The 12926-nt window shown below is 57.3% G+C and overlaps 6 protein-coding genes across 6 annotated transcripts; 4 read left to right on the forward strand and 2 right to left on the reverse strand.

Moving 5' to 3' along the window:
* Positions 1–177: 177 nt before the first annotated feature.
* Positions 178–836, forward strand: COLE_03785 (uncharacterized protein; the record flags this gene model as incomplete). The annotated part of the gene is made up of 3 exons (XM_018420322.1): positions 178–231; positions 331–437; positions 653–836. The coding sequence occupies 3 exons, from the start codon at positions 178–180 to the stop codon at positions 834–836; spliced, it is 345 nt and encodes a 114-aa protein (XP_018279660.1).
* Positions 837–1036: 200 nt separating this feature from the next.
* COLE_03786 (uncharacterized protein) lies at positions 1037–2394 on the reverse strand (the record flags this gene model as incomplete). The annotated part of the gene is made up of 3 exons (XM_018425983.2): positions 1037–1552; positions 1626–2232; positions 2267–2394. 3 exons carry the CDS (start codon positions 2392–2394, stop codon positions 1037–1039), a joined length of 1251 nt encoding a protein of 416 aa, XP_018279661.1.
* Positions 2395–2613: 219 nt separating this feature from the next.
* COLE_03787 (mitochondrial 54S ribosomal protein uL10m) lies at positions 2614–3393 on the forward strand (the record flags this gene model as incomplete). The annotated part of the gene is made up of 1 exon (XM_018422853.2): positions 2614–3393. One exon carries the CDS (start codon positions 2614–2616, stop codon positions 3391–3393), a length of 780 nt encoding a protein of 259 aa, XP_018279662.1.
* Positions 3394–3497: 104 nt separating this feature from the next.
* On the reverse strand, positions 3498–6529 carry COLE_03788 (uncharacterized protein; the record flags this gene model as incomplete). Its single annotated transcript, XM_018422854.2, has 5 exons — positions 3498–3665; positions 3701–3894; positions 3930–5473; positions 5507–6178; positions 6213–6529. 5 exons carry the CDS (start codon positions 6527–6529, stop codon positions 3498–3500), a joined length of 2895 nt encoding a protein of 964 aa, XP_018279663.1.
* Positions 6530–6916: 387 nt separating this feature from the next.
* Positions 6917–9627, forward strand: COLE_03789 (uncharacterized protein; the record flags this gene model as incomplete). The annotated part of the gene is made up of 2 exons (XM_018420319.1): positions 6917–6947; positions 6983–9627. 2 exons carry the CDS (start codon positions 6917–6919, stop codon positions 9625–9627), a joined length of 2676 nt encoding a protein of 891 aa, XP_018279664.1.
* Positions 9628–10072: 445 nt separating this feature from the next.
* COLE_03790 (uncharacterized protein) lies at positions 10073–11193 on the forward strand (the record flags this gene model as incomplete). The annotated part of the gene is made up of 3 exons (XM_018420323.1): positions 10073–10350; positions 10475–10690; positions 10743–11193. The coding sequence occupies 3 exons, from the start codon at positions 10073–10075 to the stop codon at positions 11191–11193; spliced, it is 945 nt and encodes a 314-aa protein (XP_018279665.1).
* Positions 11194–12926: the final 1733 nt, after the last annotated feature.

The following is a 12926-nucleotide window of genomic DNA, read 5'->3' on the forward strand; positions in this document are numbered from 1 at the left end:
TAGACGAGGAGCTGCAGCGCATGCAGGAGGAGCTGGCAAAGTTTGAAGACGAAAAGAGCCAGGTGCGTAACGCCGCCAAAGACTGGCGAACGGAAGTGCACCATATGGCCTTCGGCGGCACAGAGCAGCTAACGCCAGCTCGAGAAGGGTGAGAAGGAGGAAAAGGGGGATGAAGAGATGGAGGACGAGACTCCTGCTGCGGTAGACGCGCGTAGCGTTTACATTGGCAATGTAAGTGCTTCACACGACGGAAGAACGCGACGACCGCAAAGAGAGACGATGACGAGATGATGGGCCATGCGCGGCGCTCTGAGCCATCACTGACTCAAGGTTGACTACGGCGCGACTCCCGAAGAGATCCAGGCGCACTTCCAGGCGTGTGGGACGATCAACCGCGTAACAATCCTGTGTGACAAGTTTACAGGTCACCCCAAGGGGTAAGTTCCTGATGTCGTGGACGGAGTGCCAAGCTTAGCGGGGACCATGGAGGACGGCGAGTGAGACCATGTTGGCGCGCATCTACGAGCGGCCATCTTTCATCACGCGTTTCGTCCGGAAGCGGTGGTTAAGCTTGTCATCGCACCAGCACCTGCTCGTGCCACACTGCCTGACCTGCGGCTGAAGGCATTTTGTGTCTGCTCGCTGACTCCAGTTTTGCTTACGTCGAATTCGCCGACCCATCGATTGTCCAGAATGCCCTCGTGCTGAACGAGTCTTCATTCCGCGGCCGCATTATCACTGTCAAAGAGAAGCGGACCAACGTCCCAGGAATGGGTGCGCGTGGGCGAGGTCGCGGCCGGGGACGGGGGCGCGGTTTCCGAGGGCGTGGAAGGTAAGTCGGTGATCATCCCTGTTGCTGACATCAGGGGAGGTCGCGGGCGCGGACAGTGGTAGAGCGTAGAAGAGTGTGTTGGATGCCAACTGTAACCCTAGCGCGTTCCTGATCTATCAAGAGCCATCTAGATTGCTCAAGCCTTGCCACCGCATCCGTAGTGAAATGCTGCTGCTTCATGCTGTACACTCTACTTATATACATCTATGCCGCGAGCGCATGCGCGACGCCGTTAAGTCCCACGCCCGCCTCAAGTCCAGCCACGCCGTTCGTTGTCTGCCCCACGGCGTCGGTCCAGTGTCCAAACTGCTCGGCAAGAGTGTCGAGCTGCGATCCCTCAAGCACGCGCGGCTGAACCCACACAAGGTCCACCGTGGAGGCAACCTGGTCGAGGGAGCCGCGAATGAGGCCCAGGCTCAGTGCCTTCATGATCAGGTGTTCAACCTCATGAACTGGCAGGCGGGTCGCCTCGGCAATCTGCTCGAAGGTCATGAGGCGCGTCTTGCCGTCGCGAGGGCGCTCGAACGCCGCCTGGATCAGAGCCATCAGGCAGATCTTCTGGCGAAGGAACTCGCGAGACTCCTCGAGAATGGGTTCGGCGCCGAAGTGATTCGATAGGGAGTCAAACTTTCCGATCGCGCCGGCGTTGAACGCCGAAATCAAGTCCTTAATCCACCCGTACTCGGTGCCCTCAAGCGTCTGCAGGATTGGGTGTTGCAACTATTGTCAGCTAAATACTGGAGGAGGGATAGTGCTCAGAATGCACTCGCCGCGCAGGCAGGCAGGTACTCACCAGCTCGCCAAAGTTGTAGATAGCATCTCCGAGGAGCGCTGCAATGCAAAGGTCGTGCGCGCGCGCCTTGCGATCGTCGTCGCTCAGTTCCTTCTCATCGACACACGCGAGGTAGAGCAGCGCGTTCTTATAGTACGGCCCGTAATCCGCCTTGACCTTGTAATAGTCGGCAGCGACGCCGTAGTATCCCGCGTTCACAACAGGCTCCACCGAATCCTGCTCATTGAGGAGCTTCTCGCACTCGTCGAGACGCTTCTTGCAGCCGGGCAGATCGGCGAGAAGAAGCTGGGCGTACGCGAGCGCGCTCAGGCTGAGTGCGAATGCCTCTGGGATGGGGCGCGGGGGTGCAGGTTGGGCTGGAGTGTCCTCCGTTGCCTCCACAGGGTACGGGGAGCGGAGGCGCGAGTGGACGCTTTCGAGGAACTTGAGAGTGAGCTCGGGCTCGGCATATTCGCGTCCAACACGGCGGGCAATCTCGACGAGCCGCAAGGCATTGATCTTGCCCTCGATAGACGTGATGAACTTGTCAAAAAGCTCGATTTGCGCTGGACCAGACCCCGGCAGTGCAACGAACTTGAGCAGCGCGACAGTTAAGTTATGCCACAGCCTGCGTCAGCTACAGATCGTGCTAGGCAACCTACTTCTTCTCGTATGTAGTGCGGATCTCGGTCCATGCGGGTTGGAGGGATGGCGGAGCAGCCGCCTCCTGCTGCTCGAGGAAAGCCAGAGGGTTGGCCGTGGTCGAGGACGATGGCTGGTCGACGTCCATTGTTATGCACTTGTGGTGATTGTGGTGTTCAAGTTCGTCAGCGTCATGTACTGCATCCAACGCGTAACCGCTGTCAGGTCGCAACATATCTCACGTGGGATATATCAGGCTCCGTGAAATCAAAATGACACGTATTCATCGCTTGAGAGGGCCCAGAGGTTGGTGGCCTCGATGAGTTCCGACTTTTCGGCGCGTCCACCCACCATACTCTTAACGACGATGCCGCCTCGCCCATCCCTCGCTGCGTTGAGGGGGTACGCCACGGCGGCCGCCAAGCCGGCCGCTAAGGCCGCCTCTTCCCCCGCGCCCGTCTTCCGCTCGCCGTCAGCCGAAGCTAACGTGCCGCGCATTTACACCGAGCGCAAGGCCTTCCTGTACGACTACTACACCCATCTCATGCAGCGCTCCCAGCTCGTCCTGTTGTTCAAGCACGAGAATCTTACGGTGCCCACGAGTGGCAAGCTGCGTGCAGCCATTGCCAAAATACCCGTCCCACGACCGGCATCTCTGCCCCAAGAACAAGACATCGAGCGGGCAACTCTAACAGTCACCCGTACTGGCATCCTTGCGCCCGTAGTGCGCGCTGCGCGACCCAACGCCGACTTCTCCCCCTTGCTCGATGGACCCACTGCCATTATTACCTGCCCATCTCTCTCGCCCAAATACGTCAACGCTATGCTAGGTGCGATCGAACGCGTCGTCAAGGCCAGCAAGAAGGAGGAGGATCCTAAGAAAGGGCCCGCGTCGCAGCCCACGTTCACTCTCCTTGCCGGTATCCTCGAGGGAAACACGCTGCTCAACCCTGCGCAGGTTGTCGAGGCTGCTAAGCTGCCCGAGCTCGACCAGCTGCGTGCTCAGCTCATCGGGCTGCTGGAGACACCGCAGCGGCAGCTCATCGGTGTGGTCCAGCAGGCTGGCGGCGGTTCGTTGGTACGCACTCTCCAAGGTCTGGAGGAGAGCCTCAAGGAGAAGGAGGGCAGCGCCGCGCCTTCCTCATAGTTATTTCTGCAGGGCATAGCATCTCTCCGTTCACCGCATGTAACGCATACCATCCATGGCCGAAGAATACAGGCCCCGCAGGCGGGCGGCTACCAACAATACACCTAGGCTGTCATGCGCGGCGCAGAGGACGATAAGTCGGACAGATCTACCTGTGGATGCACCATGTAGAAAATCTTGTCCGAAGGGAGCGACTCGCCACTCTCCTCCAGTTCGCCGGATGGCCGTAGACCCTCCTGGGCCTCGCCTCTGATCTCAATGAGGTAGTTCTCCTGCGGTCAGTTGTACTCAGCCCAGCACAGCTCACTTTGGCCAGACGCGTGAGGGCTTTGGAAATGAGCGTGTGCTCATACTCAGCTTCCTCCTCATCCGCGAACTGAGATTCCTTCTGCTCGAGATACCACATAATCAGCTCTTCGCGATCTACACCCTTGCCTGTCGTCCTCTCGACGTCGGAGAGGTGCAACACACAAAGGTTCATGATCTCCATGTACCGGTCGTCTGATGTGAGTCATTGGAGGGCAAGGCGGACTCACAGGTGATCCGAATACGCCTCTGCGCTGGGACGACGGTCGCCCCTGCGGACGTCCCAGCTTGGTGACTGGATTCAGCCGCCTCAAGGGCAGCGATATGGGCCGCGTCCTCGTCCTGATCCATTGTGTCGTCACCGCCACTCAGGCCGGGCGTAGGGGGGTGGCCGTTTCTGCCATTGCCGTTCATCTCGATCTCGTCATCATCGAGGTCGAGGTCGTCTTGCTCCACGTGAATGATCGACTGGCGGAGCAGCGAGTACGCCTCCTTGACAATGTCCGGTGTAATCACTTCCTGGCTCTTCGCGCGCGCAATGGCCTCAGACAGGCGAATCATCGACTCGAGCTGGCGCACCGTAATGCGGAAGTTCGACTTTCCGGGACCGCCCTCGTCCTGTCGCAGCTGACGATACTTCTCCACCAGAACCTGTGAAGCCTGGGGAGAGATCTTGGGCCTGATTGTCCTCACGTACCGAATGTACCGTTGGAGAGACTCTGTAGAGAACACGGGCTTGATCGCTGCGTCGCGCATGCGGTGGACGTTGACAATGTGTTGCGCGAGCCTGAGATCCACCTCCTCGTTGCACTCGTCCAGCACCACGAAGAAGAGATCAAAACGTGACATGATGGGTGCCGACATCGCCACGTTGGCGCGCAAAGACTGCTTGCGATTGTAGCGACCGCCGATAGGGTTGGCAGCGGCTAAAATTGAGGTACGTGCGTTGAGGGTAGCCTGGATACCAGCTTTGGCGATGGAGATGGTTTGCTGCTCCATTGCCTCGTGAATGGCGACCTGATCAGCGATATCCATCTTGTCAAATTCGTCGATGGCGCAGATACCGTTGTCCGCCAGCATGAGAGCACCGGCCTCAATTGTGAATTCCCCTGTCTCCTCATCTTTAACGACGGCTGCTGTGAGACCAGCAGCTGAAGACGCCTTGCCCGACGTGTATACAGCGCGGGGTAGGAACCCGCAGACGTACTTGAGGAACTGCGACTTTGATGTCGATGGGTCGCCGACGATGCAGACGTTGATATCTCCGCGAAGATTGATGCCTTCTGACGTCTGCTTGTGCACGCCGCCCATCAGTTGCAACAGAATACCACGCTTGACAATGTCGTGTCCATAGACTGTGGGGGCAATGGACCGGACCAGGAGCTGGTAGATGTCCGGGTTTAGGCGCATCTCCTGGAGCTCATCGAGCTCTTGTTGCGTGAGAGTTTGCAGATAAGCCTCCGCGTCGTCGTTGTCAAAGTCAGCGCGAATGTCGCCGACCGATCCGGTCTGGTCAGCATTCGATACACTGCAGGCTAAGAAGGCAGTCTTGTACAGGAGGTCGCGCACGCCTAGGGTCTTGAGACCGGTCACACCCTGGCTGGCGACACCACCGTCGGTTCGTCCGTTTTGGTTCTCGCGCATCATCTCGTTTGTGACGCCTGGAATGCCCAGTTGCGACACGTCCGGGACTACAATGAAAGTGCCCGTGAAGGTACACTTGTCACCAGCCTTTGCGCGCTCAACCTCTTCCGCGCGCAGAATGACGTCGAGGCTGGAGTCAGCGGAGCCGGGCGAGACAACTTACGAACGAGGCATGCTACCAGTGGGTATCTCGTTTGCGTTTTCTTGAATGCGAACCTTCTGCCAGTCTGCAAACTTCGACATCTCCAGGTTGAGCTGCCAACTTTTGCGATTCTGACATGTCGCGTTTGTGCACATGAGCGGCTCAGTATACTTGAATTGCTGCTCAACGTTATGAACGAGCGTGCCGCACTCCTCACACTTAAAGGTCGCCGACACGAGCTCTGGGCGTACCTCGGATGTTCGTGTTACAGTCCCTGAGATGCTCATGAGCTTGCCGACATTTTCCATGCGCAGCTGCCGGATACCAGCGGTAAGAGGCATATTGTGAAACGCAACCGAGAAGTCCTTGAAATTCACGTTGGTGAATGAGCCGCTAGGGCTAGCGACAGTCGGAGCCGATCGGAAGACGTACTCCTGGGCGTACTTCTGGACCATGTTCTGCACTGCACGCTTAAGGAATGGCACAAAGCGGTAGTACTGGTTCTGAATGGCGGTTGCGAGCGTCTCCTCACGTTCCATGAGGTGTCGCCAGTCGACGTACAGAGTCGCCCATTCCAGCTCCTTCATCTGCCAGATTTGGTCGATGTATGGCCTCTGGTCGGAATTGGGTTCTTCCCTCTCCCCCATTCCGGTTGACGAAGGAGTCGGGGGAAACTCAACGCCATCCGTGTAGCTAGGGGATGAGCTTGCGCATCTTAAGCACCCACTTCTCGAGGAACTTCTCAAATTGCGCTTGCACCTTCTCGCCGAGCTCATCGGACACGAGCGGGATATTTGACCGGTCCTGGATACGCGTTCGTGGTTGTGGGCGCCGGCCTTCGTCCGTATTGTCGGCGATGTCTAACTCGCGCGTTGGGCGTCGTCCCTCGGCGGTGGCTCCCAAGCCGTGGACATCCCGATAGTTCAGAGGGTCGATGGGACGTGAGCCACCGAGGGAGGAGGACGCAAGCGGTGTGCGGTGGGGCGTACCGCCGGCCGCAGAGGATGAAGGGAAATGACTTGGGGGTGCCGGAGAGGTGGCCATTACGGAGGAAGTGAATGGAGATGAGATGAGCAGGGATGTGAGGGGGTGATGAAGCGAGACGCGTTAATTGTTGTTCTCCAATCAGCGCAAGACAAACGCGACCTTCGGACGCGTCACGCGTCGATTACGGGACCAAATTCGCGTGGACAATGTAGGGACATATTCAAGTGATATGATTTTAGGCCCCCCGACGCCGGTAGGCCGTGGTCACAGGCCTATTTGAGTTGTGTCAGATGACCAGTGCCAGGGCGAGTGACGCGTGGTTGAGTTCATGGTGCGTCATAATTGATTGAGCTCCGGCTCGGCCGTCACCGACGCATGCCTCCCACTCCCATTAACATCACACCCTTCACATCGCACTCTATCCCTCAACGCAGTGCAACCACTATGGCTGAGCCTCGGCCATCCACTGACCAGGGTATGTGGTTCGACCGCCAACTTGCTGATAGGCAGAGAGTGCCCCGCTCCTCCGCCGTGAGGACGGCGACGAACCCGACACTAATGGTGGTGCGAGTGTGCTTGATCCCTCGCAGCTCAACAACCGCGAGAAAGTCCTTGCAGTACTTGTTCTAGCTCTCCTCGCTATCGCCGGCACTTTCATCGGCCTCTTCGCGGGGACTGAGGTGGCGCTAAAGAAGGAGCGTGCTAACCACCCAACTAGTACGGTCACGGTCACTCGACACCATCCTTCACCAACCGGCAAGCCTCGCAAGTCAGTATGTACCACCCCAGAGTGCGTAACGGCTGCCGCCGAGATCATCCGGTCTGTCAATGTCTCGGCGGATCCTTGCGACGACTTTTACGAGTTCGCCAACGGTGGATGGCTCGATGCCAACAACATCCCCCCCGACCGAGGCATTTACGGCCAGTTTAACGCGGTTTCGGACCGTAATAAGAAGACGCTCCTCAAGATCATCGAGGCCATCCATATCGACGAGGCTGGCTTTGACGCCGCGACGGATAACCTTCGTAAACTCAAGGATACTTACACCTCGTGCATGGACATCGAGACAATGAACAAGCGAGGCTCTGAGCCGATCGTTCCTCTTGTCAGAGAAGTGGTCAGGACCATCGGCACATTCGATGTCAACCCTATGCCTGAATCCGAATCGCTTGTCGACGTGGCATTCTGGACCGGGGCATACACTCCGGACTACGAAATCTCAGAGTCACTCCGTGCAACCGCCTTGACCCCCCAGGACGTTGCTCACCACCTCCGCCGCGCAGCCACGATCCAGGTGCCGAGTCAGCAGTCTGTTCTCGAGCCTGAGGAGGAGGAGGTTGAGCCCGCCCGTAGACAGAAGATTACCAAGGCACTCGCATTCCTGCACGCCCGTGGGATCGACGCCCTGTTCAACTTCATTATCGAAGGCGACGCTGGAGGAGAGAACTCGCAAATTCAGTCGCTCTTTTTCTACCAGTCGTTTGGCGGCCTCCCCTCCAAACAGTATTACGAGGAAAAGCCTATCCTCGACCTGTACCAGTCGGTTATTTCTGGGGTTCTTCGGAGCGTCGCCGAGGAGTCGCTGGTCAGTCACGGAAAGCGTGACCTGTTCACGGACATCATGCAAGAGGCTGCCCAGGAGGCGGTCGAGGACGGCTGGCCCTGGCCCTGGCCGGGAGGCGACAAGGATGATCCGGTCAAGACCGAGCCCCTTGACAAGCGGATGGACAAGCTTGCTGCAAAAGTGGTTGCATTCGAGCGCAAAATTGCTCGGGCTGGTGCGGACCCCGAATACCTTTTCAACCCTCACTTCTCGTACAATCCGTACTCTGCCAAGGACGTACAAAAGGCGCTCCCTTTCATTGACCTCGGGGCATACTTATCGGCAATGGGACCACGCAAGTACCCATCCAAGATTGTAGTCTCGCATCCGCCGTACCTCAAACAAATCACCCAGCTGGTCAAGGACGTTCCTGACCACGTCCTTAGCGCGTATCTTGTCTCGAAGCTCGCCTTGGCTTACGGCGGCGCTCTTGGACCAAAGACCGAAATCCGAAAGCAAGTCAAGCAGCTCAGCAACGTGCTCACCGGTGTGAAGCCCGGTACTGAAGAGAATCGTCAGGACATTTGCCTCGGAGCAGTTGACTCTATAGTCGGCTTCATCGCCGGCCGTGAGTTTGTGCAGGCTTCCTTCTCGCCCGAGGCAAAGGCGGACGGCGAGCACATCATCAACTCGATTGTTGAGGCATTCTATGACAAGCTTCCGCGCATCATGTGGATGGACGAAAAGTCGGCGGCCGCGGCTCAAAAAAAGGCCAAAGCTATCATCCCCAAGGTTGGCTACCCCTTGAGCCCCAACACAACCGATCCCAACTCCATTCGTGACTGGTATCAGAATGTCCAGATCGTCGCCGACGACTACTTCGGCAACGTTCTCGGCAGTGAAATCATGGGCAATCGACGCGCCTGGCTGTCGCTCGGCCGCGAGCGCAACCGCAACACTTGGGAGATGTACCCACAGACTGTTAACGCCTACTATTCGCCTCCGGATGGCGAAATTGTATTCCCAGCCGGCATCCTTCAGCCGCCTTTTTACTCGTACGACTGGCCGTCGCACCTCAAGTATGGGGCGTTCGGAGCCGTGGCCGCACATGAGCTCACGCACGCGTTCGACAACTCGGGGGCCCAGTATGACGAACACGGCCGTCTGCGCGACTGGTGGACCAATAAGACGGTCAAGGCTTTCCAGGAGCGAGCGCAATGCGTCTCTCGCCAGTACTCCCAATACTATGTTGTCGACGACAACGGCAATAAGGTATACGTCAACGGTAATCTCACAAACGGTGAGGATATCGCGGACTCGGGCCTTGCGCAGGCGTATGCAGCGTGGAAGACCGACGCAAAGCACGCGCAGTCACTTCCTGGCCTTGATTACACGCCAGAGCAGCTCTTTTTCATCTCATTTGGACGTATTTGGGCGACCCTTGCACGCCCAGCCACTGCCGTGTCCCGTGTGCGCACCGACCCGCACTCGCCTCCGTACTGGCGTGTAATTGGCACGCTGCGGGACAATGACGCGTTCCACAAGGCGTTCAACTGCAAGCCGGGCACGCCGATGAACCCGCCGAAGAGCGAGCAATGCTCGTTGTGGTAGAGGTGAATAGTGCCGCAATGATTTAAGGGGAAGACCGTTGACATATTGCTGGTACACTAGACAGTGCTGAGAGTGTGCAACAGTGTGTTTAACAGCAAGCAAAAGCGCAGTGCTGTGGAGGAGCTGATTTAATGTGCAGCTGATCTGGTGTAGTCTCAGTAACTGGGAAAGTCGCCGAGCGGATTGTGCCTGTAGATCCTCCCCTGACCGAATCAGGCAATGCAAGGCCCATTCATGCAACATCGACTGCTCTTGCGCAAGCGACGATACTTCGCTGTCTGGGGAGAGTGCACCCATGAGCACAGAGTGAGCGCGATTGTCGTCTCTTTCACAGCATTATCCGCAAACACTCGGATCAACTCGGATGTGGGGAGCCGAACACACTCCGACGATCCGACGACCGTACCGTTATCTACTTCCGTTAGTCTTTCTCCTCATCAACAACATGTTTGGCCTCACTTTCAGCTACAAGTACCTTCACTTTCTGCGCTCCGCCCAGCCCGCCGAGCCCGTTTTTCCGGGTCTTCACCGATATTGGCTCGAGACGCCGCGTGGGCCGCTCGAGCTGCTTGCTGCCGAGCCTGACCAAGCCCAGGGCCCTGCAATCGTGTTCTGCCATGGTGGGATGGGTGGTGCATGGGTCTGGCAGGAGTACATGACATACCTCAAGTCCAAGGGGGTGAGATGCTACGCTATTTCGCTGCGCGGGCATGGCGATTCCTGGTAAGTCCTTTGATGCAAAGGCCTTAAGACGGACTGAGGCAGCGCTCGCCGCCTCTCGCGCCCTGTCTCTTTCCTGCTTCCTGGCTCATTGCTCTGCGATGCTGTAGGTTGCCGCTTACTCCAGGTGTCCACACTTTCTCCGGATGGTTTACGGCACGACGCGCACTGATCTTGAAAGCGACCTCGTCACAGCTGTAAACTGGGTTGAGAAACACACTGGTGATGAGGTAGTGTTGGTGGGCCACTCCTCTGGCGGCGGACTTTCACAGGCGGTTCTTGGAGCAGGCAAGGTTCAGGCGCGTGGCCTTGCGCTCTTGGGCGCGGTGCCGGCCTTCGGCTCGTAAGTGGCTGTTCTGGTCCTATCTTCAACTTGGGTGCAGGACTCACTCCAGCACCGGTGTCTACCTCAACTGGGCGCGCCTCGATCCATGGTTCTCCTTGCGCATGCTCTTTCACTTCTGGCACCCTAACTCTCCACTCTCTCATCCCCGCCTAACCTACGCGGCATTTTTCGGCCCGTCCTTCCCTGAGGACCGTGTCCTGGCGTTTCAACATCGCATGAGTCGCTTCGAGAGCTTTTGGTGGCCGATCTCCATGATGCGCCCCTTCGCCAAGGCGTCCCAGATCCTTGCTAAAGTTTCCAGCAGGAGTGTGCTGGTCATGGCAGGATCCGAGGACGCTCTGATGACGCCTGACGTGACACGCGCGACAGCTGCTTTTTACCGGGCTGAGAGCAAGGAAGTGCAATTGGAGTTCGTCGAGGGAGCGGGCCACCACCTCCAGAACGATGTGCAGTGGACGGACGGGGCGCAGCGCCTATTTATGTGGTACCAAACACTGTAAGGAGAGGATCGTATCGGATGTGGTTGCGACCAACCGCTTTGTGGTGATGCAGGTAGTGGACTAGTTCGCAGCTGTGAAGTAGGCTCGTGTATCTACATCAAGTCCTACTACATGCATGTGGACGACTTCTGATATCCATTAACGGAGTTCAATACTAAGAGGTCTTACCCGATCTGTTCGATGCTCTCGGTGCCGAGCTCCGCCATCAACTTACCAGGGGCACGGTGCCCGTTGTCATCAAGTTGCTCACCTTATCCTCGAACGCTAAAGTGTGGCAGTCCATCTGGCAAGGCTTCTGTACACATGAAGGAGGTCATGTACACGATCGGCAACACGTTAGGACCTCGCACACCGTTGCGATCAGGCGATTCACAGCAACAAAGTCCTCTACTACGATGGAGCACCGGTCACGACGGAGGCGACCTCTGAAAGCACATCCTGCGCTCAACCCCAAGTCTGCCATTATGTCCCTTCACCCTGTCCATTTCCTCCCGCGCCTCTCGCCCAAATTCGCCGGAACCGACGGCGACGCAGTCGATTGAGGGCGGCAACGAGCACATGACGGTTTCGCGGCCGACCAGATGCAGCACTATGTCATAGATGGAACGTGGATGACCTCAAGACCAGCACAGACGGTGCGGATTAAGATCTTAGTCGTAGTCAGGTTACCGATACGGTCCCTCGATACTCGACGGAAGTGCGTCAATCGATCATCTCAAAACGGGACGAAGGTGAGGCTTGAACGGACGTCGCAAGGTTTGGAGTTCCAGGATTAGGTTGAAGAAGCTGTGCGATAGGCTTTAAAGAACGTTCGACGTGACTACAACGGCCGTGTAGCCCAACAAGATCGACCGCAGCTGGGCGTTCGATTGCTACGTCTCCGACTATTACACCAAAACGGGCTACAAGTGGATTCCAGACGTGCCGAGGTGTGACGGTTAGAGTGGCAGTGCAGCGACATGCCAGAAGCTCGTAAAGTATATGTAACATGAACGATGTATATAAATGGGAGACGGCCACTGCCTTCGGTGAAGTTGGTGCTGACGTAACGTTCCCGGGACCCCAAACGGGGCCCTCAGAATTAGTGGTCACGTTTTCAGTTACGACCACCACAGGTCACGTTATCTCTTATTGATCTCGTTATCGCCGCTATCGCCAGGGCAATCACCATGACGTCGCGTTAGCCATTTTGTTTTTTCCATTACCGACTGCTCCACCTTCATCGATCGCATGACGGTGCCAGTATTTAATCGCTACTTACTATACGGTGTAGGGGATCGCTGGAGCAAGAGTTCAATGGTCGGCCAACACGGAGTAACTAATGGCGTTCAGCTTTCCAGCTCGTCTATCATCGTCTGTGTCTATGTCTGCCCCGCGCTCCGTCATTCGCAGCTGACGCGACGCCACACCTCTCGGGAACCACACTGTGATGAGGGCGGCTCCATACCGACTCAGTTTGATAGGAGGGGACCCGACCGGTATGGACCCGATCGATAGCACCGGGATTGAGGACCGTAGCGGGTAAGGGGTTGGGCGATACAGTCGAAGCATGGCTCATGATGCCAAGGCATCGCATAGACAGGATGGTATTGTCGGGCTTTCGGGGTTGTTTGGAGTAGATCTGGTCAGCTAAGAGGGGGAGGTCCAGCCGTTGGAGCCACTTGGGGGCGGAATGCCTGGTGGACATGACCGCATTGGGCTCCCAGTCGTCAGACTGTTGGCCATAAGTACGC

Source organism: Cutaneotrichosporon oleaginosum, assembly GCF_008065305.1.
Source record: "Cutaneotrichosporon oleaginosum strain ATCC 20508 chromosome Unknown ATCC20508_contig03, whole genome shotgun sequence".
NCBI classification, from domain to species: domain Eukaryota; kingdom Fungi; phylum Basidiomycota; class Tremellomycetes; order Trichosporonales; family Trichosporonaceae; genus Cutaneotrichosporon; species Cutaneotrichosporon oleaginosum.